A 26,944-nucleotide genomic window follows, 5' to 3' on the forward strand; every position below is an offset into this window, starting at 1 on the left:
CCGGATGTAAACTGGAGTATCCCTTCTAAGGAAGCTACAAGAAGTAGAGAAATAATGGATGCCCTCCAAGGACCTCTGCTCAGACAAATGGTAATAGAATACACAGGGGGGAATAGTGTCTTTAATGTCCGGACAGGTGCCCACCTGAGCACAAGTGATCATCAGACAGTATGATTTGATATCACGAATAAGATACAGAGAAGTCGCATGAAAACCCGAATTTTGAATTTTAAAAATGCAGACTTTGACAAAATGGGGAATGTATCTGGAAGAAGAACTAGATTGGAAGAAAACGGGGGAGGTGGAACAGTTGGCCAAATTAAAAAGAGCTATTACTATTACTAAGGCAACAAATCTGTTAGAAAAGGAAAACAGAAGTACAAGGAAAAAGAAATCTATTTAGTTCTCAAAGGAGGTGGCTGCAAAAAGATCTGCATACCAAAAGTATAAAAGATCCCAAAAAGAGGAACACAGGGAAGAATACCTGGTGAAACTGAGGGAGACAAAGAAAGAAATCAGAAAAGCAAAAGGTCAAGTGGAAGAAGGGACTGCCAAAGAGGTAAATAGAGGTGACACAACATTTTTCAGATACTATATATGAAAGAAGAAAAGCCCGAAGTGGTGTAGAGAAATTGAAAGTTGACGAACAGCAGTATGCAGAGGCAATGAAACGGTGGAACTATTAAACAAATACTTGAGTTTGATATTCATTAAAGAAGACCCTGGAGAAGGACCATTACTGGCTCACCGTAGAAGGGAATGAGTTACACAACTCCCATTTACAAAAGAGAATGTATGAGAAGAGCTAGGAAAACAGTGGTTGAGGTACATCCCAGGACACGGGAACTCAAGAGATGTTCTGTCGGGTCTGCTGAAGGACCTATTATATAGATCCCTGGAAATGAGTGGTGCCGCAAGATTGGAAAAGAGCGGTTGCGGTCCCACTTCAGTGATGGTGTCTAGTGATCTGAAGACGGCGAAGCAATGTGACAAGGTAATTGCTAAAGCCAGAAGAATGCTGGGCTGCATAGAGATAGGAATAACCAGTAAGAAAAAGGAGGTGGTGGTCTCCTTGTACAGGTCCTTGGTGAGGCCTTACTTGTAGTATTGTGTTCAGTTCTGGAGACCAAATCTCAAAAGGATAGAGAAAGGATGGAAGCAGTCCAGAGGATGACAAAACTGGTGGGGGTCTCCATCAAATAACTTATGAGGAGAGGTTGAAAGACCTAAATATGTATACCCTTGAGAGGAGATGCAAGGGAGATATGATACAGACCTTCAGATACCTGAAAGTTTTTAATGATGCACAATCAACAAACCACCTGCGTTCGAAAGAAATCAGTAAAACCTAGGGGTCACGAATTGAAACTCCAGGGAGGAGGACTCAGAACCAACGTCAGGAAATATTTCTTCACAGAGCGGGTGGTGGATACCTGGAGTGCCCTTCCAGAGGAGGTGATGAAGACAAAAACAGTGAAGAATTTCAAAGGGGCATGGGATAAACATTGTGGATCCCTAAATGCTAGATGATGGAAATGAGGAAAAAAGTGCATGGGGGTAACTTGCTGGTGTGGCGGTAACTACCCTTAACCAATAAGCAGCAGGGGGAAAAGGGGAATTAGTTTCAGTCAGCAACCAACAAAGACATGAATTTTACAGTCTGGGAAAACAAGCAAGGAGTTAACTTTACTCCAACAATTTTCTCTTCTTCAATGGCAAATGGTATTGGGGAATTGGACTCAGACAGCAACCAACAAGGACGCTGACTTTGATGGTTTGGGAAACTAAGTATAGGAGTGACTTATATGGTGTGGCAGATGCTACCTTTATGGGGGAGACCTATATGGCATGTCTAATGCTACCATAAACTTGCTGGGCATACTGGATGGACCATTTGGTCCTTTTCTGCCGTCATTTCTAAGTTTGTGTCATAAGTGGTAGCAGAATGGAGGCTGGAAACTACAGGCCAGTTAGCCTTGCCTCAGTGGAAGAAAAATTAATGGAGATGCTGCTGAAAGAGAGGATACTGAACTATCTACAGAGACCGGTAAGTTGCCGGTCCCGAGGCAGCATGGATTCACCGTGGAAGGTCCTGTCAGACCAATCTGATTTTTTTGATTGGGTGACTAGAGATTTGGATCGAGGAGGAGTGCTTGATCTACTTGAATTTCAACAAAGTTTTGATACTGTCCTGCATAGGAGACTTGTGAATAAAATGAGAACAAAAGAAGTTGCCATCTTGGGTCAGACCAAGGGTTCATCAAGCCCAGCATCCTGTTTCCAGCAGTGGCCAATCCAGGTTACAAGTACCTGGCAAGTAACATTAAATAGAAACTTGAGAGTGAGCGCCAAGGTAATGGAGTGGATTACAAACTGGTTGTCTGACAGGAGAAAGTGTGTAATGGTAAATGGAATCTACTCTGAAGAGAGAGCATTGTTAAGTGAGTGCCACAGGGATTGATATTGGGACCTGTTCTATTAAGTATCTTTGTGAGCAACATTGCAGAAAAGGTAGAAGATAGTTTGTCTATTTGCGGATGGTACCAAGATCTGCAAAAGAGTGGACAGGCCTGAAGGAGTAGAGAGAATGAAAAGTGATTTAAGAACGCTTGAAGAGTGGTCGAAGATTTGGCAGCCGGGATTCAGTGCCAAGAAGTGCAGAGTCATGCATCTGGGATGTGGTAATCCAAAAGAGCTGTATGTGATGGGAGGTGAAAGACTGATGTGCAAGGACCAATAGAGGGATTTTGAAGAGATAGTGTCTGGCAATCTGAAGATAGTGAAGCAATGTGAAAAGGCAGCAGCTAAAGCCAGAAGAATGCTGGACTGCATACAGAGGAATAACCAGTAAGAAAAAAGGAAATGATGATGTCCTTGGTGAGGCCTCACCTTGAGGACTGTATTCAGTTCAGGAGCCCTTATCTCAAAAGGAATAGACACAGAATGGAGGCGGTCTAGAGAAGGGTGACCAAAATGAATTGTGGTCAGTTATCAGAAGACTTATGAGGAGAGGCTGTAGGATCTGAAAATATATACCCTGGAAGAGAGGAGGTGCAGGGGAGATATGATACAGAACTTCAGATACCTGAAAGGTTTTAGTCTTTCTGTTGGAAAGAAATCAGTAGAACTAGGGGTCACAAAATGAAAGTCCAGGAGGACGACTCAGCACCAATATCAGGAAATATTTCTTCACGGTGAGGGTGATAGATACCTGAAAATCCCTTCCAGAGAAGGGATTTTCAGGGAATTCAAAGGGGCATAGGATAAACCCTGTAGATCCATAAAAGCTAGAGGATGGAAATGAAAAAAAAAGTGCATGTGGGTAACTTGCTGGTGTGGCAGTTACTACCCTTAACATAGAAACATAGAAATGACGGCAGAAGACGACCAAATTGGCCATCCAGTCTGCCCAGCAAGCTTTCACACTTTTTTTTTTTCTCATACTTATCTGTTACTCTTGGCCCCTATCAGCAACCCCCTGGTTCCAGTTTACCTCCACCCCCGCCATCAATGTAGAAAGCAGCGCTGGAGCTGCATCCAAGCAAAGCATCCAGCTCAGTTGGTCAGAGGTAACAACTGCTGCAATAAGCAAGTTACTCCCACACTTATTTGTATACCCAGCCTGTGCCATTCAGTCCTTGTTAGTTGTTGTCTGAATATAATTCCTCTTTTCTTTATTCCCCCTGCCGTTGAAGCAGTGTGTTGCGCTGGATATGTATTCCCAGTGAAGTATCAGGCTTAATTGATTCAGGGTAGTAACCGCCGTAACAAGCAAGCTACTCTCATAATTATTTATTTGCCTAGACTATGTAATTCATTCCTTGTTGGTTGTTGCCTGAATATAAATCCTCTTTTCCTCTTTCCCCCCTGCCGTTGAAGCAGAGAGCTATGCTGGATATGCATTGAAGTAAAGTAGCAGATTTATTTGGTTTGAGGTAGTAACCGCTGCAACAAGCAAGCTACTCCCTGGTTTTTTTGTGAATGCAAATACTTTTTTTCCACATTTCCTCTTGCCATTGAAGCATAGAGCAATGCTGGAGTTGCATTGACAGTGAGTATGCTTATTGAATTAAGGATATTAATCTCCAGGTAGTAGCCGTAATTCCCGCAAACTACCCCCATGCTCTTCTCTTCATTCACATCCTTTAGATTTTATGGATCCACAGTTTTTATCCCACGCCCCTTTGAAGTCCTTCACAGTTTTTGTCTTCACCACTTCCTCCGGAAGGGCATTCCAGGCATCCATCACCCTCTCCTTGAAGAAATACTTCCTGACATTGGTTCTGAGTCTTCCTTCCTGGAGTTTCAAATCGTGACTCCTGGTTCTGCTGATTTTTTTTTCCAGTGGAAAATGTTTGTCAATATCTTAGATCATTAAAACCTTTCAAGTATCTGAAGGTCTGTATCATATCACCTCTGCTCCTCCTTTCTTCCAGGGTGTACATATTTAGGTTCTTCAATCTCTCCTCGAAAAGCATTGATACTGTTGATGCAACTCCAACATTGCGCTCTGCTTCAACAGCAGGAGTAAAAGGGGAATTGGATTCAGACAGCAACCAATGAGGGCCCTGACTTTTACAGTCTGGGGAACTGATAAGCAGGGGGGTAAATTGTAGTGCAGCTGTTACTACCGTTAACCAATAAACCTGGGTACTTTTGATGTAACTCCAACATTGCTCTCCTCTTCAATGGAAAGGAGAAAAGGGGAATTTGGATTCAGACAGCATACAAACGAGGGCCCTGACTTTTATAGTCTGGGGAACTTATGCAAAACATAAGGGAAAAAGCACAGGACTACTTCTACGGCCAAATCCATAAGCAAAGCACATCAAGCAGTACTGTCTGAATTTTCAAAAAGGCTCATCCAGTAAAAATGTTACTAGCAGTAAATTTTTATTGGTTGTCATAAGGTTTGGAGATAACTGCATGGAGCAGCATTTGCTACTCTTAAGAGAAACATGGGGGTAACCTGCATAATGCAGCAGATACTATTGTAAGAAGCTTGCTGGGCAGACTAGATGGACCATTTGGTGCTTTTCTGCTGTCATTTCTATGTTAATATGTTAGGTTGCTTATTCAGTAAACATTCTGCTGCAGCCTCAGTTTGGGACTCCTCACATGTCATGGCTAATTTAGCCTGCTTATCGACGGAAAATGCAAACTTGCTTACCATAAACATTGTTTTCCGAAGATCGGATGAATTAGCTATGCTAAATACCCACCCACATCCCTGGAGAACAAGGTTTAGCTCTTGTATCAACTGAGGCGGCTCACGAGGCAATGCCTGAATGGGAAGTCCTGCACATGTTAGAGCTCAAAGCTCTACTAGCCAAGAGATGAGTCCATCCGGTTGCTGGTTGATGAAGATTATCTGAAAGACTGTTGGAGATGTATGGAGCTTAATTCTAGCCAGAAAATGTTAGGAGCATACTGGCTGCATAACTGGGAGGAATTGTTAGCCGGATAAGTTATCCAGCTAGCTCTGGTCAACCCGTAGACCTGTCCTAAAGTTAGCCAAATAAACTTTTAAGATATCTAAAAGGCAATAATGATGCACAAATATCAAACTTTTTCCATTAGAAAGGAAATTGTACAATTAGGGTTCACAATATGAAATTTCAGGGGGGGGGATGACTCAGAACCAAAAAGCTACTTAGCTACTTCTCTTAACAGAATGCATGGGATAACTTGCATAATGCAGCAGTTGCTACTATAGGCCACATGCTGGGCAGATTGGATGGACCATTTGGTCTTTATTTGCTATTATTACTATGTTAATATATTCAGCAGCACGGCTGCACCACTTAATATATGGACTGAGTTAGCCAGAGAAACATGCCAAGCCGCACAGTGATTGAATATGGACCTCACTGTTTCCATTGTATGCATAACTATTTCATGCATATTCATTGTGGATATCTTGAAAACCAGACTGGCTGAGTGTGTCCTGAGGACTGGGTTGAGAACCCCCAATATAGAAGTTTATAAAATTGTGTACTTTGGAACAAGTTAATTGGCAACATACCAGAGGTTCCTAACTTGGTTCTTGGGTCAAACGTAGCCAGTTCTTCTAGGGCTGCTTCTAGCCCACTGCAGGAAAACAGATATCCAATAATTTGGTAGCGTTGAGCAGGAAAAAGCTGGATTTCCATCCTGTGTCTAAACACATTCAGGCTGATACAGTTAACCTGTCATTGGACGCGCATTTTCCCTTACCCCTTATTCAGTAAGGAGCGGAAAACGCGCGTCAACCCACCGAACCTAATAGCGCCCTCAACATGCAAATGCATGTTGATGGCCCTATTAGGTATGCCCGCGCGGTTCAGAAGTAAAATGTGCAGCCAAGCTGCACATTTTACTTTCAGAAATTAGCACCTACCCAAAGGTAGGCGCTAATTTCTTCAGGCACCGGGAAAGTGCACAGAAAAGCAGTAAAAACTGCTTTTCTCTGCACCCTCCGACTTATTATCATGGCGATATTAAGTCGGAGGTCCGAAAGGTAAAAAAAAAAAAAATTTGAAGTCGGCCGGCGGCTGTCGGGTCGAAAATCAGACGCTCAATTTTGCTGGCGCCCTGTTTCCGAGCCCATAACTGTCAGTGGGCTTGAGAACCAAATCTGGCAAAATTGAGCGTCAGCTGTCAAACCCGCTGACAGCCGCCGCTCCGGGCCAAAAGGAACGTCCCTAGCGCCTCCTTTTGCCCATTTCTACCGCCGGACCTAATTTAAATACTGCATCGCGCGCACGGGATCTCTCCCGCGGACTTTACTGAATCGGCCTGATTGAGACTGCACCACTGGATCTCCAAAACAATTCCAAAAAAGAAATCACTCAGGAAATTATCACCATAATTCATGAAGTCAAGGCAAATTATTTTAAGCTTTCTGCACTTAATTTACATGAATGCTTCTCCAAATGCAGCATGAAAAGGAAGCAAATGAACATAAAGCTGTGGAAAACTTACATCCAGAAATTCACAGCTCTTACCTGAAGGAGGTACAGCCTGGGGCAGCAGAGGAGGCAGAAGACATTTTGGCAGACCCAGGTAGCCTCACAAGAGCTGATTTTTTAAATTGTTCAAGGACCTGAAGGCAAACATCGGGGCTGTTAAGGGAGAGATTCTGGATAAAGAGTCAGAGCTGAACCAGGACTTCAGACATAAGGGCTGGAGAGTGGCGAGGCTGACCAATGGCTAGAGGATCACTCTGACACAACTCCAAAAAGAGATCCAGAATGTGGTGCAAGCAAATGGTTATTTGGCTGATATGCTCAAAGACATTGAGAATCACACCCACAGATGCAATATCATAAGAGGGGCACCTGAGTCAAATAATTACATGGATTAAGGGAAGGGAGGTGAACAAGGGAGCGTGAGGAGATGGTGGGGAAGAGCAGTGAATGAAGGAATGTGAGGAGATTTTAGCTGGGTGAATCATTGTAGGAGGAAAGGGAATCAGGGGAGAAATTTGAATGGGGATGTGGGAGAGAGTACCAGGAGAAAATTGAGGGATAGTGAGTGAGACAATCAAGGGACTAAGTGGATTTGAGGGATCATGGTGGCGGGAAGAGTGAGAGAAGAATGTGACGGGAATTGTGAGGTATGGCGGAGATTGCCCTTGTGAAAGTGAGGGAGGAAATGGGAGAGAATGAGGACATTGGAGTTGGTGTGGAGAATGAATGAGATCATCACCATGGGTGCAGGTGGAGTGAAGAGATAGGGGGATGCAGGATTTGAATGAGAGGATTGGAGGGGCTATTGGAGTGTAAAGGGATCAGAGGGAAGGGGGGAGGCTGTGACTTCCTTCCTTCCTTCCCCATCCCTATTCCCAACTTCCCCATCTCCATTCCCTTTTCTTTTTCTTCATCTTGATCTTTCCTTCTAATCTTCCACCCCATCCACAATGCTCCCTTTCTATCTCCCTCTTCCTCCTCCCAATTCTCCCTCTTCCTCCTCCCCATTCCTGATTCCTCTCGCCTTTTCTTTCCCTTTCCTTATCCTCCCTATTCCTACATCTTCTCTACCCTCCTCTATCGCTTACCCCCCTACTCCTCCTGCCTAAGATTTCATTTATATTTCCCTTCTCTAAAGTCCCCTTTTCCTCTTCTGAGATCTCTTCTCTCCCCATTTCCAGATCCCTTTCTCCCTAGCCCCAACCACTAAGATCCCTTTTCTTCTAATAGAACTAAATTGGATTTCCGGTCATGGCTGCCTGTTGATCGGACATGTGAGGAGCGAGCTTCTGGTTGCTTCCCCTGTTTCTGCTTTAAAGTGCTGGCCAAAGTTTTTAAAGCGTGACGTTTGGACTGCTACCTGCGCTTTAGACCGGGACTATTTCAGCGGCTCTTGAATTTATCAGGAGATGTGTATAAAGCCGCAACAAAGCGTTAAAGAAAAATTGCGGGTAGCTGACGTCCTTCAGGCCGTGAGTGAGCCGGGAGAGAAGACAGTTGCAGTTATTTTATTTATTTATTTTTATTTATTGGTTTTATATACCATTGTTTAGAAATATCATCACAACGGTTTACATATTTGGAGCATAGTCATAAAAGATTAGGATAAAAGAATAAATAAAATCAGAGATTACAACTTACTTCATAATAAGGATAGAAAGAAAGGAGAGAAGCCGAGTAAATAAAACAGTCCCCTGCGCCATGAGTCTCATTCGCAGTAAACACTTCCACGGAAAATTAATCTGTATCCTGGTAAGCCTTCATAAACAGCCATGTCTTTAAGCCTTTTCAAAATAATTTTAAATCTGGTTGTAAGCATAATTCAGACGGGGGAGAGTTTCAAATTTTTTTGAGGCTGGCTAGTGATACAGCTCTTGCTCTGACCTGGCTGGGGTGAGCTGACCGAACTGAGGGGTTAGATAAGAGGCCTTTGCTTACAGACTTAAGGTTTCGTTGAGGAATAAGTAGACGTATGGCGGTATTTAACGAGTCTGTCTGTTCGCCATAAATGATTTTGTGTAATAAACAGTTATGTCCGAGGAAATGCTACAACTGATTATGAAAGCAGTTGCGACTGCTATGGATGATAAACTGATCAAACTACAGGCTGAAATGGACAAAATAAAAGGTAATCTTGAGGCGCAGGTGTGACGCATGGAAATGGTGGAACAAAGAATATCTGGGAAGGATAAACGCATAGTGCAGGCAGAACAGTAGCTGGTTACCTTACAAAATTGTTGCAAGCAACTGGAAGTTCAGATTAGGGATCAGGAAAATCATGGCCAAAGGAACAACATACATCGGTGGGCCTGCCTGAATTGGTGCACGATGGTGAGATTGTGAAGGTATTCGAATCTTGGCTGCCACGTGAAGTGGGCCTAGGCAACCTTGAGGTGCATATTGTATATGCATATTGTATATGAAAGGGTCCACTGCATCAGTGCTCACAGAGAAGAAAATGCGAGGCTGCGGCCGGTAATAGTGCACATTCTTAACTGGACTTATAAGGTTAAATTGCAGGCATATCGCCGAAAAGGAGGGTTGGAGAGAGATGGCTGGAAGCTTAAGAACATAAGAAATTGCCATGCTGGGTCAGACCAAGGGTCCATCAAGCCCAGCATCCTGTTTCCAACAGAGGTCAAACCAGGCCACAAGAACCTGGCAGTTACCCAAACACCAAGAAGATCCCATGCTACTGATGCAATTAATAGCAGTGTGGCTATTCCCTAAGGGGTACACTTTCAAAAACAGCGCGTGCGTGTACTTTTCTTCGCACACCACGCGCGAACAAAAGTACGCTGGATTTTATAAGATACACGCGTAGCCCGGACTCGCCCCGAACCGCCCCATGACCCCAGGACACGCCCCCTCCTGCCCCTTTTACGAAGCCCCGGGACTTACGCGCGTCCTGGTGCTATGCGCACGCCGGCAGCCTATGTCCTGCGCGCGTAAATCCGGCCGATTTACGCGTGCAGGACTTTTAAAATCCGGCCCTAAGTAAACTTGATTAATAGCCGTTAATGGACTTCTCCTCCAAGAACCTATCCAAACTTTTTTGAACCCCTTAAGAACATAACTGCACTAACCACATCCTCTGGCAACAAATTCCAGAGCTTTATTATGCGTTGAGTGAAAAAGAATTTTCTCCAATTAGTCTTAAATGTGCTACTTGCTAACTTCATGGAATGCTCCCTAGTCCTTCTATTATTCGAAAGTGTAAATAACAGATTCACATCTACTCGTTCAAGACCTCTCATGATCTTAAAGACCTCTATCATATCCCCCCTCAGCCGTCTCTTCTCCAAGGTGAACAGCCCTAACCTCTTCAGCCTTTCCTCATAGGGGAGCTGTTCCATCCCCTTTATCATTTTTGTTGCCCTTCTCTGTACCTTCTCCATCGCAACTATATATTTTTTTAGATGCAGCGACCAGAATTGTACACAGTATTCAAGGTGCGGCCTCACCATTGAGCGATATAGAGGCATTATGACATTTTCCGTTTTATTCACCATTCCCTTTCTAATAATTCCCAACATTCTGTTTGCTTTTTTGACTGCCGCAGCACACTGAACTGACTATTTCAATGTGTTATCCACTATGACACCTAGATCTCTTTCTTGGGTTGTAGCACCTAATATGGAACCCAACATTGTGTAATTATAGCATGGGTTATTTTTCCCTATATGCATCACCTTGCACTTATCCACATTAAATTTCATCTGCCATTTGGATGCCCAATTTTCCAGTCTCACAAGGTCTTCCTGCAGTTTATCACAATCTGCTTGTGATTTAACTACTCTGAACAATTTTGTGTCATATGCAAATTTGATTATCTCACTCATATTTCTTTCCAGATCATTTATAAATATATTGAAAAGTAAGGGTCCCAATACAGATCCCTGAGGCACTCCACTGTCTACTCCCTTCCACTGAGAAAATTGTCCATTTAATCCTACTCTCTGTTTCCTGTCTTTTAGCCAGTTTGCAATCCATGAAAGGACATCACCACCTATCCCATGACTTTTTACTTTTCCTAGAAACCTCTCATATTTAATGATAATTGTCAGATCAGTGAGGCGGTGCTGTGGGAAGCTACTAAAGTAGTGATGAGGGCATATCATTGCTTATGTATCTAAACAGAACAAAAAATTAGGAATGCAGAGATTCTTCAGTTGTCCAGGTTAGTCCAAACCTCGTATATTAAATGTGCTGAAACAGGGGAAGCTAAGAGAATCTGGGAACAATCAAGATTGGCATTGAACAACTTACTGTTTCAAAGAATGGAAAACGCACATTTTTCAAACATAAATTGTACAAATATGGGAACAAAGCCAGTAAGTTGCATGCCAACTTAATTAAAATTAAGCAACAAAAGTCTGTAATTTCTGGAGTGAAAGACTAGAAAGGCCAAGTGCACTGTGTTTCGCAGGCCGTGGAAACAGATTTATGTCTTTCTATCAGACATATAAATCCAAAACAATGAATGTGGGGGCTCAGCAGGATTTTTTTTCTAACATTGAGTCGCCACTCAGTGCACAATAAAGCTCTGGAATTTGTTGCCAGAGGATGTAGTTAGTGCAGTTAGTGTAGCTGGGTTCAAAAAAGGTTTGGATAAGTTCTTGGAGAAGTCCATTAACGGCTATTAATCAAGTTTACTTAGGGAATAGCCACTCCTATTAATTGCATCAGTAGCATGAGATCTTCTTAGTGTTTGGGTAATTGCCAGGTTCTTGTGGCCTGGTTTGGCCTCTGTTGGAAACAGTATGCTGGGCTTGATGGACCCTTGGTCTGACCCAGCATGGCAAGTTCTTACGTTCTTATGTTCAAAATTATCACAGCCTCAATCAGAGACTTTAAATTCCTCTATTTCAGAAATGGAGATGGCTGTGGCCATTCGCAGATTAAAATTGGGGAAAGCAACCAACCTTGATGGGCTAGACGCCGAATGTCATAGAATTTTGCAGCATGAGTTATTGAAGCCATTGGCAAAAGTTTATAATTCTTTATTAGATTTGGGTCATGTTGCTGATGACATGAATCAATCTCTGTTAATTGTGATTCCTAAAAAGGGTAAAGGCCACCCCCCCCCCCCCAGGTTATTAAATCTTACCATCTAATATCATTAATCAATGTTGATATAAAGTTGCTGGCCTCTATTTGAGTGGCTCAAATTGGGGTGGTGCTACCAGTTTTGGTGGCTGAGGATCAGACTAGATTCGTGAGGGGGCGTCATGGTGAGAAACATGTTAGGAGGCTAATAGCTATAATCATAAGATCATGTCAAAGGGGCCTTTGTATTAAGTGTAGATGCTGAAAAACCTTTTGATTCTTTGGTTTAGGATTACATGTTTTGGGCTTCATAAAATTATGGGTTTTCGGGGGCTTTTATGCAGTGTTTAAGGGCGCTGTGTAGTAACCTCTCCTCTAGAATTCTTATTAATGGGTCTGTTTCAGGTAGCTTTGCATTAGGCAGGGGAGTAAGACAAAGCTGCCCTTTGTCACCTTTGCTGTTTATTTTGGCTATTGAGCTCATAGCTCTAAAGCTCAGGAAGAACAAGGATTTTCAGGGAATAAGTATAAGGGAAAGGAATACAAAATTTAGATGTTCACTGATGATATCTTATTTATCAGTGAAGCATACCACAGTGTTCCAAAAATACAGGATTTATTTCTAACATTCCAAGAAATTTCTGGTTTAAAAATCTGAAGCATTGATGTTGGAGGTAAATGTTAAAGAAGGATTGGCCAGGAACTTTCCCTTTCAATGGGCGGAAGGTAAAATTAAATATCTACAGGTATGAATCCCATGGAATCTTGCTAAATTATATGATTTAAACATAGTGGAGATGTTGAGAGCATCAAAGTCGAATACATGGATGAAATTGCCCATATCATTGTTGGAGTGAGGCACTTTTGTAAAAATGATGATTTTACCAAAACTGCTCTACAGATTACATATGTTGCCATGCTGGTTGAATAGGGCTCACTTAACGATGATCAAATCCATATTTGTTAAAGTTTTATGGCAGGGCAAAACAGCTAGAACTAGTTTAAGTTACTGATGAATAGTAAAGAAGAAGGGCGCCTAGGTCTTCCAAATTTTCAGATCTATAATGCAGCGTGTCAATTACGCTTTATTGGGGATTGGCTCTCGGAAAAATGTTTTGTGAAAAGAATGTTAATATCTGAATTAAGTCCTTGGTCTCTACTGTATGTACTTCATGATCTGGAAATCAATATGAAAGTTTAAGGACAGCAATGTTTTGCCATGGGCAGTCGTCATGAATTGGCTGCTTAGAAAATGGGGAAAGAAAGCTCATTTGGTATCCCTGTTCTTGCCTATTCTAGGCTTTCCAACCTGGTCTGGAATATGAGTACTTTTTGGAGCTGGGCTAAAGCGAACTGCATAACATTGGCGCATGTAACAGATGAAGAGAATTTGGTATGCAGCAGTTTTCAAGATTTGAAACTTCAATTTGCCATGCCAAGAACACAGTTTTTTGCATTTCTATAGCTACACCACTATTAGGAATCCTGTAAATGGACTAAAGAGTCTCTGCATAATGAAGTGGCATTTGCAAATGCTATACAAGATATAGGTGATTCGAAAAATTCTATCTCACAATAGACAGCCCTATGCAAGCAGCAATGACAGAGCGGCGAGCTAACTAAGTTAAGTAGATTCTGGAATGTAGAATTACAAATGAACCTCACATTCAGGCCGATACAGTACAGTGTGCTGACGGCCACTGCTCCTGTCAAAATGGAGATGCTAGGGATGCGCTAGTGTCCCTAGCGCCTCTTTTTACCACGGACTCTCATTTAAATACTTGATCGCGTGCCCAGGAGAGTGGCCTGGGTGCAGTTTGGGAGAGCGGGCGCTCGCCTCGGAGCGCCGGCTCTCCCTCAGGATTTACTGTATTGGCCCGATTATAAGTAATAAGTAATATTTGTGATCCTATTCATACGCTGTATACAGATGTGGTATTACGGGAAATGAGATTTAAGATCCTATATAATGTATATACGGCGGAACTAAGGAGATACTATATGAAGTTAATTGAATTACCAGTATGCAATAATGTCATGCTGAGAATGGTTCTATGATTCACAGTTATCTAAATTGTTGTAAGATGAAGCATTTCTGGGAGTATATTCAACAGATGCTATGTAAATGTTCTGAAACAATGCTTGTCATGAATGGGCTAAACCTTGGGGGAAACTCTTATATTGTGGAGGAGTAGCCTGGTGGTTAGAGCAGTGGGCTATGAACCAGGGTTCAAGCCCCACTGTCACTTCTTGAGACCTTGGGCAAGTCACTTTATTTATTTAATTCTTTTTACTATACCGATATTCAAGACACATGTCTTATCGTACCGGTTCACATCAAACTCTCCATTGCCTCAGGTACATAATGTAGATTGTAAGCCCTCTGGGGATAGGGAAATACCTACAGTACCTGAATGTAATCCACTTTAAAGTGCTTAAAGTGCGAAAAGCGGAATATAAAATCTAAATAAATTAATTAAAAGAAATATTGACTAAACAGGAAGGAGGAAAGGGGCATTTTCATGCACTCTCAGTGGCAGTGGTTTGCAAAAGTATCCTGATACACTTGTCTGGAAGACAAGTCACCTTTTCCTTCTGTTTAGCAGAGAAAAAATGATTGATTATATGATCCTGAAGAAGGAGTGATGTAAGAGATAATTGTAAAGTAGATAAAGACTATGTATCTGCTTGGGCCAAGTTTTTCTAGTTGTTGCCGGATAGATTAAAAGCTTCAACCTTAGCTCATGGCTACGTAGTTGACTGGTAGTATGCTTGTGATTGGGAGGGATAGAGTATGATGAGGGGAGGGGGTGGAATATCATTGGGGGTGTGAAGTTGCTGAGTGAGAGGTGTGGATGTGAGTGAATAATGCTGATAGGGATGGGATTGGTAGATAAGGAGACATGGTATAGGTGACAATGTTCTTGTTATGTAAAATCTGGAAATGTTTAAGCAGTGTGATGTATTTATGTATGACATGGAGAGCTTTTTTTGAATGGTATGGATTTTAATTATAGCTATATAGTCACATTTTCTAGGGGAGAAATACACTGTACATGCTTGTTGGTTATACATATTTGCTACTGTATATTGGATGTGTTTGCTGTTTTGGGTGATGGAATTTGTGTCTTGCTGAATAAAAATAATAATAAAAAAAATGTACTGGATACAAATGTCAGAAAATGACTATTTTCTAAAATAAAAATTTACTTAAATTACAAATATATGAAAATTTTCTACAAAATTCACAAACTCTTGCTGCTCTTGAAAAATATGATGCAGGGGCTCTAATTATAACCAACCCTAGAACACCAAACTACATCCTATTGGTAAAACGGAACAAGTCAGACTGCTACAGATTATTATACAGAAACTACACTAGCAAAAATACCTCACCTGGATCACACAGAATGAATAAGTGACCATAAATTATAAATAGAAACATGCAGACATAAATTGATTTGGAAAGCCCAGGAAGTCAGAGACTGCATGAAGTACAGCACTGTAGAAACAGAAATGCATTTTTGTACCATGCAAAATACAAAGATATCACAGATGCGGTGCATTCACATTCCTAAAGCAGGCATATTCAAATAAATAAACCAAAAGAAAAAGACTTTTAGTACCTTTGGTGTCTGGACATCTTTGGACCATGACATATTCCTCCCTCTTCAGCCCCTCTTTGCTCCCTTCACAATGACGATGGTGGCTCAGCAGTTCCAACATAAAAAAAACTCCTGACATGCACAAATGGACAATGAATGGGGGCTTGGTGGCCGCAACATAAAATCCCTCTTCTTCCCCCCACTTAACTCCCCCCCCCCCCCCCCACACACACACACACACACAAATATGATGACAGGAATTCAGAGACCCAAACATCACACTTTCCACCCCTCACACTCTCCCTCTCCCTTGGCCCCAGGGTTTCTCTCCCTCCTCCCAATAGGTAGGCTGAATCATCCTTCTTTCCAAGGGGCCCAACATCAGTCCTCTCCTTTCCCCAATTCCCTTCTCCAAGCAGAAATAAGGACCTGAATAAAGCCCTGGTCCCAACCATAGCAAAAAAAAAAAAAAAAATCTTGCTCGTCACCAAGCAAATGGACTCGTAGTCTGATTTATTTTAGCTTATCACTATTTTCCTGCAGGCAGTATTAGTTACACAGATACAAAACTGAAATATGGCATTCACAGACATCAAACGATTTACAGCTTTTTGAATTGCAAATTGATTAACATGTTTTGCTTTAAAAATACTTTGCACAAATATTTAGGTGACAAACTTAATATAAGATTGTCTCACTGCTTTCCCTTGAACCCCCCCCCCCCATCCAATTATTTTTTCTTGATTACTTCTGGAATAGATGTTCCTTTCTTTGTTGTGAGCTGATTAATATTAAGCAGTGTTTTTTTCCCCCTTGGTTTTGTTTAAATTTGTGGGGTTTCCCCTTCTGCTTAGTAATATTTTGTTGTCAAAGCTGTTTGCTTGAAATTACATTTAAAATTAAAACTAACTGTAGTCTGTAAAGGTGTTAACAAATCATACATTTTTTGTCTTTTCAGACGGTTCACCAAGAGGGTGTATGTTTCTTTACCAAGTGAAGAGGTATATCTATATATGTATGTGTGTGTGTTTAAGTGTGTATATAATATATATGTATGCAAATGCTCCTATCAAAAAAGTGTTGAATGTTTTATTTGTTGACTTACTTATGAACATTTGATATTCTGATTTTCCCAAAGTTGGTCTCAAGGAAGATTACAATAAATTTAAATGAACAGAAGCGTCAGGAAATATTTCTTCACGGAGAGGGTCGTGGATGCTAGAATGCCCTTCTGGAGGAGGTGGTGAAGGCAAAAACAGTAAAAGAATTGAAAGGGGAATGGCATAAACAACATGGATCCCTAAAGGATAGAGGATGGAAATGAAGAAAAGGGTGCATGGGGCCATCATTCACATTCTATCTGTGGTACTGGAGTATGAGCAGGGTCTACATCTCATATTGCAGACTCTGGAATGCTTACTTGCACACATCTGCCTCACTTTCACCCACTCTGCTGTAGTGAGGAAACACTTCATATCACTCCAGTCCTAATAGGCTTCCTTCAGCAATTCCACTAGCAATTCCACTAGCTCCTCATTTTCAAGCAGGGTGCTATGCAGCTATCATCTTAGAGAAGGCCAAAGATTTGTTCAGTACCACCTTTGAGAGGTGGGACTAATTTCAAAACCTTTTGTGTAGAATTGTGAAAAACATTGCGCTCACAGCCACTAAGGGCTTCTTCCATAACCGTCATTCCTGTACGTACCCGGATCAGTCCAGACAGTGGGTTGAGCCTCCTTTCCAGCAGGTGGAGACAGACTAAAACTTGAAGGATGCCCTATATCAGGACAGAGCATATCCTCTAACCCAGGGGTCGGGAACCCATGGCTCGCGAGCCAGATATGGCTCTTTTGAGGGCTGCATCTGGCTCGCAGACAAGTGTCGCCATACTTCGCGGTTCCCCGCTGACCCAGCTGCTCCCCGGTCCTCCGCCGCCCGGGCCTAAAATGCTGTCAGCCCGGGCGGAACGCGGCAGGACAGCTGGAGTCAGCGGCACCGGCCTGCTCTCTTCTCCTCCCCCCCCCCGCGGCCCGGAAGAGGAAGTGGAGAGCATCGGGTGCCTGCGCGGGAAGAAGAGACCACACTAGCGTGGTCTCTTCTTCCGCGCAGGCACCCGATGCTCACCACTTCCTCTTCCGGGCCGCGGGGGGGGGGGGAGGAGAAGAGAGCACGCCGACTGGAGTCATCTGGGTGCCTGTGCGGGAGTCATCGGGTGTCAGCCGGGTGCCAGCGCTGGAGTCATCGCGCAGGCACCCGATGCTCTCCACTTCCTCTTCCGGGCCGCGGGAAGAGGAAGTGGAGAGCATCGGGTGCCTGCGCGGGAAGAAGACTGCAGCGCGGCTCGGAGGAAAATGAAAATCTTCAACCGCGGCCGATGGGACTCCGCCTTCGCCTCCGCGAGGGCTGAAAATGAAGGAGGTTAGCGTTGGGAGGTGGCTGCTGCTGCCGCGAGTTCCCGGGGGGGGAGAGTGAATGAGCGAGCAAGCATGTGTGTTTGAGATCCTGTGTGTGAGAGTGAGAGATTGCATGTATGTGAATGATTGATTGAGAGCCTGTATATGTGAAAGAGAGTATGTCTGTGATTGAGATCCTGCCTGTGAGAGAGAGAGCATGAATGTAAGTTTACCATTGGGAACCTGTATGTGTAAGTTTGTAATTGAAAACCTGTTTGTGTGAAAGAGTATGTGTGTATGATTGAGATCCTTTGTGTGTGAGAGAGATCATGTGTATGTATGATTAAGAGCCTGTGTGTATAAGTAAGAGAGAGATCATGTGTGTCTGTGTCTGATTGACAGCTGGTTTAGGTGATGGAGCATTTGAGTATGTGATTGAGAGCCTGTGTGTAAATGAGAGAGAGAGAGCATGTGTGTCTGTGTGTGATTGAGAGCTGATTTAGGTGAGGGAGCATGTGAGTATGTGATTGAGAGCCTGTGTGTAAATGAGAGAAAGAGAGGACATGTTTGTAAGCATGTGAATGAGAGTCTGTGTGTGAGAGAAAAAGACAGCATGTATTTATGTGATTGAAAGCCTGTGTGTGTGTAAGCGTGAAAAGATAGACAGCATGTGTGTAAATGTGTAATTAAGAGCCTATATAAGTGAGAGAGAAAAAACATTTGTATATGTGAGTGACTGAGAGCATGTGTGTATAGGTGTGTCATTGAGAGCCAGTGTGAGAGAGAGCGCCGGTATGTGACTGAGAGAGGAGAAAGTTCCAAGCAAACCACCCCACCTCCTGCTAATTCAGAACAATCTCAGGACACCTGGATATCAAACGTTCCCAGGTATGCAGAGCAAAAAAATTTTTGTATCCTTATTATTTTTCATTACTGGGTCTTTGTGACTGCTATTTTGAAATATTTTGTTGGTATCTGGAAATGTTTTATATGAGTTTTTAATTATTGGATATTCCACTCATCAGCTGTTTCGAAATATGTTCTTTTTGTTAGTACAGTTTTACTGCTGATGATTTTATATTTCTTGATTTGTTTTATAAGGATGTGTGATGTTTCTTTTTTCCTTTGTTACACTGCATACAGAGACTCTGGCTTGTTGCAGTTTCCAATTCAGTTTTTGTCTGCATGCTTCTTGTTATGCGTTTTGGTCTCTTTATTCTATGTTAGGTGAGGGACAGCACGTGATTCAGGTGAGGTTTTCTGCTGGCGTGTAGTTTCTGTGTAGGACTCTATAGCAGCCTGACTTGGTCCGTTTTCCTAATAGGAGATGTATTGGTGTCTTAAGGCCTGGTGTAATATTTTCAGAGACTTATTGTACTTTAAAAGTGTGATCTTACATAAAATGCACACATTTACTTGTATTTAGTTTTAAACATATTGTATGGCTCTCATGGAATTACATTTTAAAATATGTGGCGTTCATGGCTCTCTCAGCCAAAAAGGTTCCTGACCCCTGCTCTAACCCTTCAGTATTCGTCTGTCTCCAGCAGGTGCAGCATCTCCCCTTCGGTTCTCTGCTGTAGGCTAGTCAGCCTCTTCTTTCTCTTTAGGCTCAAGCAAGTACTTCTTTTGGTTCTTGTTTAAAAAAAAAAAAAAAAAGGGTCTCTGAAGGAAATTTCTGCCTTCTTTAGTGCTTTTTGTGTGGGAGACGTCAGTCTCCTAGCTCTTGCCCGGCTCAGGGGGGCTTGTCCCCTTTTGCAGGAGGGGGTTCCCTGCATAGTCCTGAGTCCGTGGACGCTTCCAGGTGTGGGGACCGATGTTCTCTGGGCCTCGTTCCCCCCTCTGGCTGCCGAGAGGGTTTTGAACCCACTGCTGCGCTCAGTTAAAAAAAAAAAAAAAAGGAGTTTAAAAGTTTTACACTTTCAATAAGTTGCAGGTACTCACCTACCTCTAACTAACTTTTGCAGCAGTTGACCAGCTTCTTTATTTTTTCTGGTCAGATTAGAGCTAGAAACGGCAGTCAGAGAAGCAGAAGGCAGCAGGTTTTCCTGCCTGCTCTCTCCTGCTGTGCAGGCTGTCAATCAAGCTTTTTTTTTCAACTTTTTTTCTACAGCTGAGCTTTAGCTATATCCCGGCTGACAGCCTGTCTTTCTTGTGGGCTGTCCTCTTCGCGATTTTCGCGGCAGGGCCTCTGCATTGCTTGCCTGCCGGGTGGGGAAGGTCCCTCCTCGGCAGGACAAGCAAATTTAGCCCGGGACTCCATTCCTCCCGGCATGGTTAGGCCTTTCCCGGGTCGGCAGAGCCCGGGAACGGTCGCCATCTTGGATTTTTCATCGGGGCCGATTTCAGTGCTCCCTGGGACTGGGGGGCCGGATTTTTTTAATTTAACCCCCGATTTGGCCCCACCTTCCCTCGCCCCACCCGGCAAATCCAGGGTCCCTTTTTCTGCGGATTTCATCCTCCTCATGCACAAATCTTATCTAGCTAGCCTGCATGAGCTGGATGAAAGCCCCCCCCCCGCCAAAAATCCCTCGTTCAGCGCCGTTGACCACTGGACCGGCTGCAGAGCCTCAGGGACCAGTGCGGGTGGTCCTGGGGGTGCCCCCCGGGTGTCTCCCGGGTCCTCTGACCCCGCTGCTTCCTCTGATTCGGCGGATGCCTCTCCCCCCTAGAGGGGGATGACCCCAGAGCCCTTCGTCTTTTTCGTAAGGAGGAGTTAGAGTCCCTCCTCCCTTTTGTTTTGGAGGAGCTGGGTCTGGAAAGTCCCTCCATGGATAATCTCATGGCCTCACTCCCTAAGGATATGAACCCGGTTTTGGGAGGGCTCCGGCCTCGGCCTTTCCCTTCCACCCCATGCTTAAGCTCCTTATCCTGTGGGAATGGGAGGCTCCTGAGGGTTCCTCCCATTCCCTCCGGGTGGGGCGTGCGATGGATAAGCTCTATCCTCTCCTGAAAGAGGGCTTGGAGCTGTTGCGATATCCATCGGTGGATTCTTATGTTTCTGCAGTGGCCAAGCACACCACGATTCCGGTGGAAGGTTCCACGGCCTTGAAGGATTCACAAGATCGTAAGCTGGAGGCTCACCTGAAGCGCATCTTCGACGTCCTAGCCCTCAGGGTTCGGGCGTCTTGCTGTAGCAGTCTCATGATGCGGGCCCAACAGTTACTCTGCACCCGGGAGCTTCCGACAGGTGAGGCAGAACAGGCCGAACGTCTGGAGGCGGTAATCGCTTATGTGTTGGACGCCCTCTACGATTTGGTCCGTGTGCAGGCGAAGGCGATGGTTTCGGCAGTGGCTGCCCGGAGGCTCCTTTGGCTTCGCCACTGGTCGGCTGATCAGTCCTCGAAGACCCGGCTGGGCACGCTTCCCTTCAAGGGTAAGATGCTCTTTGGCGAGGACCTCGACAAGCTTATGGACTCCTTGGCTGACAACAAGGTCCATAAGCTTCCAGAGGACCGCCCTAAGTCTTCTCGGTCCTTCGCGGCTTCTCACTTTTGCTTCAGGGGTCAGCGTCGCTTCGCTTCTCTCGGGCGGGGCGGTGCTTCGAGGGGGTCTTCTCGTGTGCAGTTCTGGTCACAGTCCTTTTGTGGCAGGCGGCCCTTTCGCGAGGGCCAGCCCGTGCATACCACCGCTAAACCTGCCACGCAAAAGTTCAGCCGACCCATTCCTCTGTTCCTTCCCTCGGCGGACGCCTTTCCCTGTTTTTCGAGGAATGGGTCAAGATCACGTCGGATCAGTGGGGCCTCGACATTATCAGAGACCGGGTACGCTTTCGACCTCGTCAGGGACTTCCAGATCTCTTTCTGTTCTCACCTTGCGGCCGGGCCCAGAGGGACGCGGTGGTCCAGACTCTCTCCAAGCTTCTGGATCTGGGGGCGGTTGTCCTAGTCCCAGAAAGGGAAATTGGCGCCGGCCAGTATTCTATTTACTTCACCGTGCCCAAAAAGGACGGGTCCTTCCGCCCAATCTTGGACCTTAAGAGGGTCAATCGGGCCCTCAAGGTCCCCCACTTTCGCATGGAAACCCTGCGGGCGGTCATTGCGGCGTTCCGTCCCAGAGAGTTCCTTGCTTCCCTTGATCTCGCAGAAGCATATTTTCATATTCCCATCCACCGCGACTATCAGAAGTATCTCAGTTTCCACATTCTCAACCAGGACTTCCAGTTTCGAGCTCTCCCCTTCGGCCTCGTGACCGCTCCTCGCACCTTCACGAAGGTCATGGTAGTAGTGGCAGCGGCCTTGCACCGGGAGGGGATTCTCGTCCATCCCTATCTGGACGATTGGCTCATCAGGGCCAAGTCGGAGATCTCTTGCCGGCGGGCGGTGGATCGCGTCTTAGAGCTCCGTGCCTCTCTCGGGTGGATAGTGAACTTTTCCAAGAGCAAGCTTCAGCCCTCCCAGGAGTTGGAATTTCTGGGAGCACACTTCGACACCCGAGTAGGCAAGGTTTTCTTACCTCGGGCGCAAGCCCTCAAGCTGATCGATCAGGTCCAGAATCTGATTGCGCTACCTTCCCCGACAGCCTGGGATTATCTCCAAGTCCTGGGCTCCATGGCTTCTACCATCTATCTGGTCCCCTGGGCTTTTGCTCATATGCGTCCGTTACAGAAAGCTTTGCTACCTCGTTGGCAACCAGTGTCAGAGCAGTTCCACGTAGTCCTTCCGTTCCTGGAGTCTACTACCGTCGAGTTACAGTGGTGGCTGTCTCTTCCTTATCTCCTGCAAGGGATGCCTCTTCAAGCTCCACAGTGGACAATAGTAACCACGGACGCCAGCCCAACACCCAGGGGACATGGTCCCAGACTGTCGTGCTGGCACATCAATCGACTGGACACTTTGGCAGTCCGCCTGGCCCTTCAGGAGTTCCTTCCTCTGATCCGCGACAAGGCGGTACGAGTCCTGTCCGACAACTCCACCACAGTCGCCTACATCAATCACCAAGGGGGCACTCGCAGTCCCCTGGTAGCCTTAGAAGCCAGCCGTCTCCTCGCTTGGGCGGAGCGCCACCTACAGTGCCTTGCGGCCTCTCACATCGCCAGAAAAGACAATGTTAAAGCAGACTTCCTCAGCTGGCAGTCACTCGATCCGCGAGAGTGGGAGCTCTCGGATGCGGCCATGGCTCTGATAGTGGACAGGTGGGGTCCTCCTCACCTCGACCTCATGGCGACTCTGCGCAATGCCAAGGCCAATCGGTTCTTCAGCCGCTGGAGGGAACACGGCGCAGAGGGCGTGGATGCTCTGGCTCTCCCCTGGCCGGCAGACGTCCTTCTGTAAGTGTTTCCCCCGTGGCCTCTGGTAGGAAAAATTCTCAGGAGAATCGAACTCCACCGGGGTCCGGTGATTCTCGCCGCTCCCGAGTCGCCGCAAAGGCTGTGGTTCGCGGTTCTCATCAACCTAGCGGTGGACGGGCCCCTGCGTCCCAGTCATCTCCCTCGTCTCCTCCGGCAGGGGCCTGTATTTTTCGACCAGGCCGATCACTTCTGTCTAGTGGCCTGGCTTTTGAACGGCGTCGCTTGAGGCGCAAAGGTTATAGGGAGGAGGTCATCTCCACCCTGCTGCGAGCCCGGAAGCAGTCGACTTCTCTGGCCTATGTACGCATCTGGAAGTTCTTTGAGTCCGCATGTACGGAGGCTGGTGTCCCGGCGCGCTCCGCCTCGATCTCTTTGGTTCTTTCTTTTCTTCAGGAGGGTCTCTCTAAGGGTCTCTCCTTCAGTTCCTTATGCGTTCAAGTCTCTGCACTCGGCTCTCTCCTGGGTCAGGTGGATGGCCATGCCTTAGCTGCTCACCCGGACGTGATTCGTTTCCTGAGGGGCGTTAGACACCTCCGCCCCCCCTCTCGGGCCACGTGTCCATCTTGGAGTCTCAACCTGGTCCTTCGTGCTCTCTGTGCGGCTCCCTTTGAGCCTCTTCGCCACGCTACGCTCAAGGATCTTACTCTTAAGACTGTCTTTCTAGTCTCTATTTCCTCTGCGCGTCGTATTTCCGAGCTTCAGGCGCTGTCCTGTCTGGAGCCCTTCTTGCGTTTTTCTGAATCCGGGGTCTCTCTCAGGACAGTTCCTTCCTTCTTGCCTAAGGTTGTCTCCGCTTTTCACGTGAACCAGTCGGTAGAACTCCCCGCGTTCTCTCCGAAGGAGATTGCGGGTACGGCTGGGGGCGACCTCCGTCGGCTGGATGTCAAGCGAGTCTTGCTTCGTTATCTTCAAGTCACCAATGACTTCCGCGTATCGGACCATCTCTTTGTCCTTTGGAGTGGTCCCAACCGGGGTAAACAGGCTTCTAAGACCACGATTGTGCGGTGGTTGAAAGAAGCCATTTCCTTGGCATATGTTTGTCAAGGTCGTCCACTTCTTGAGGGTCTGAAAGCCCATTCTCTGTGTTCTCGGGCTACTTCATGGGCGGAGAGTCAGTCTGTCTCTCCGCAGGAGATTTACAGGGCTGTCACTTGGACGTCTCTGCACACTTTTGCTCGGCACTACCGTCTGGATGTCCACGCCCTGGTGTTCGGTTCCTTTGGGCGGCAAGTGCTTCGAGCGGGACTGTCTCGGTTCCACCCAGTTTAGGGAAGCTTTGGTACATCCCACTGTCTGGACTGATCCGGGTACGTACAGGAAAGGAAAATTAGTTCTTACTGTTAATTTTCGTTCCTGTAGTACCATGGATCAGTCCAGACGCCCTTCCCTGTCTGTCTTCTGTCCTCTCGAAGCTTGTTTTCCTTGCAGATAATCATATTTTCCTTGGTGCAAGTTTACTGAGCATTTACACCGGAAGCCTTGGTCGTGATTTTATGCCAAGTTTATGCAAGAGCGTATAGGTATACCCTGCTTCTACATTGTTCTATATTTGCTCCGTTAAGCTTTATGGTTACTTGCTTGATCCTATTCTTGGGTTTGTTGTTTTATGCTTTGACATACATTATACTGAATGGTTAGAGGATAGGCTCTGTCCTGATATAGGGCATCCTTCAAGTTTTAGTCTGTCTCCACCTGCTGGAAAGGAGGCTCAACCCACTGTCTGGACTGATCCGTGGTACTACAGGAACGAAAATTAACAGGTAAGAACTAATTTTCCTATATCTGCACATTTCTATGGCTGCAAGCTTCATACCTGTGAAAGGATATACAGGAAGAGCCTTGCTGACATTTTACCATGCAATAGTGATGATCTCTTTGGAGAGAAGGTCAATGAAGCATAAGATAGAACGAGAGCCCACCAAGCTATACTTCATATCCTCTTCACTGTCATTTTGAACCACCTCTAACACTTCAGGAGTATCAAAGTGTGATCCCTGGAAGCAATTTTTCCCTTAGAAGAGATGCTATTGGGATCTCCTTTCCCCAAGAAAGACCTCACCAGCACAAGCACAGGATTTCTAATTGCTACACTGCCACATAATTAAAACCAGATTTGGGATCCAGAGGAAATAGCCAGAATTCTATTTTTTTGTACTAGAAGGCTTTCATGTAATGGAGAAGCAGATTTTTCGCAGCTATTTGGACCTTTGTATTTTTGGACACTGGGTCTTTGGATTGTGAGGGACAATTACAGATTCTATTGATAGTCCCTCCAAATCTCTTACATAGGGCATTCATGTTTGCTCATCACTGGTATTTACTGAAATTTTGAATCTCCTCTGTCTTGCAGGCCAGAGTGGTCAAATAATAGTCCCACTGCAGGGGGGAGGGGGGAGAAGGACAGAGATTTTATTTCAGATACTTGCTGGTTCTCAGAAAGATTAGAGGATTCATACTTCTCAGTCTAGGGATCTTGTTTGCTAGATCTGAAAGAGACTTCCACCCACACAGATGCATACAAGTCACTGGAATTATCTCCGATTTTTAGTTATGGCATAGCACTTTCAGTATCGTTTATAGTCTTTTGGTTTAGTTCTGCAGATGTTCACCAAATTCCATGCTGTCATGATGGCATGACTGCATGTATTTCCTCATATGGCCAACTGACTGACTAAGAGCACATCATGTGCAAGGGTAAATGAATCGGTGAAAACCATCAAGGAGATGCAGTCACTAGGATTCATTATCAGTTATCAATCCAACTACTGCCTGTCACATCAATTGGAATTCACAGAAGCTCTGTCAAGTATATCTTAAAAAACCATGGCCTATCTGGCCACCAAAAGGGCCAGTGAACACAGTAGAGGAAGTAGTACAGAGTTTGAAGACAAACATTTGGTCCATGCTGGGGAATTCTGGGCCTAATGGCTTTCACTTTTCATTACTGCTGTGGCGTGCCCCTTTATGCAGTGGACCCTAATATCTAAGTGAGACCAAGCCTCTCAGACTCCAGGACAGCATTTGTTAAGGAAGAGCTCAGAGACTGGTAGTCTTGATGCCTCTCCCTTTCCATTTTGACCTTGGGACTATCTTCCAAATTCCTCTTTACCATAGATTCTTCCAACTTGGACTTGGCAGCTCGACAAGGATTCATGATATCAAGTTGGAGGAAGGAACATTCAGAGGAAACACAAGAAGATAATTTACTAAGTGAGTGGTAAATGTCTGGAATAACCTTCCAGCAGAAGTGGTGAAACGCAGTATTATGACAGAATTCAAGCATGCTTGAGACTGATATAGAGAACATTTATAGAATCAGAGTTAGTATTACTAGTGACCCATTATTCACACCCCCAAAAAGCAGAGGCAAGGGGAAAGATGAAAAAAGGGACAGAAAAGGAAGCACAACCTAGCAAGACCACAAGCCACAGGATAGTTGGATGAGTATCAACAGGCTACAATTCACTAAAAATCAACCAGGTCATTACCATCAGGTTTGTGGTGGCCAAGTGCCATTTAGCAAAGCCAAGGGAAATAACCAGATATTTTAGCATCATGCTTGGAGTTACTGGTATTATATTAAATATGGAAACTCATATGCTTTTCTACCTAAAATGGGAGAGAGATAAAGAGGAAGACAAAAGCTGGCTTGGATTA

General features: G+C 45.0%; 1 protein-coding gene across 3 annotated transcripts in view; it reads left to right on the forward strand.

The window, feature by feature from the left end:
* The window catches only part of SPAST (spastin), a 367,367-nt gene that overhangs the window by 245,335 nt on the left and 95,088 nt on the right, over nt 1-26,944 (forward strand). For 2 of the 3 annotated variants that reach the window (XM_029593916.1, XM_029593915.1), the window contains one exon: nt 16,563-16,605. In XM_029593916.1, coding sequence (XP_029449776.1) covers nt 16,563-16,605 — 43 coding nt within the window. Of the gene's footprint in view, nt 1-13,298; nt 13,660-16,562; nt 16,606-26,944 lie in introns of those variants that run through there. The other variant, XM_029593917.1, reaches the window with a different exon arrangement.

The sequence above is a fragment of the Rhinatrema bivittatum genome, chromosome 3 (assembly GCF_901001135.1).
Source record: "Rhinatrema bivittatum chromosome 3, aRhiBiv1.1, whole genome shotgun sequence".
Classification (NCBI taxonomy): Eukaryota; Metazoa; Chordata; class Amphibia; order Gymnophiona; family Rhinatrematidae; genus Rhinatrema; species Rhinatrema bivittatum.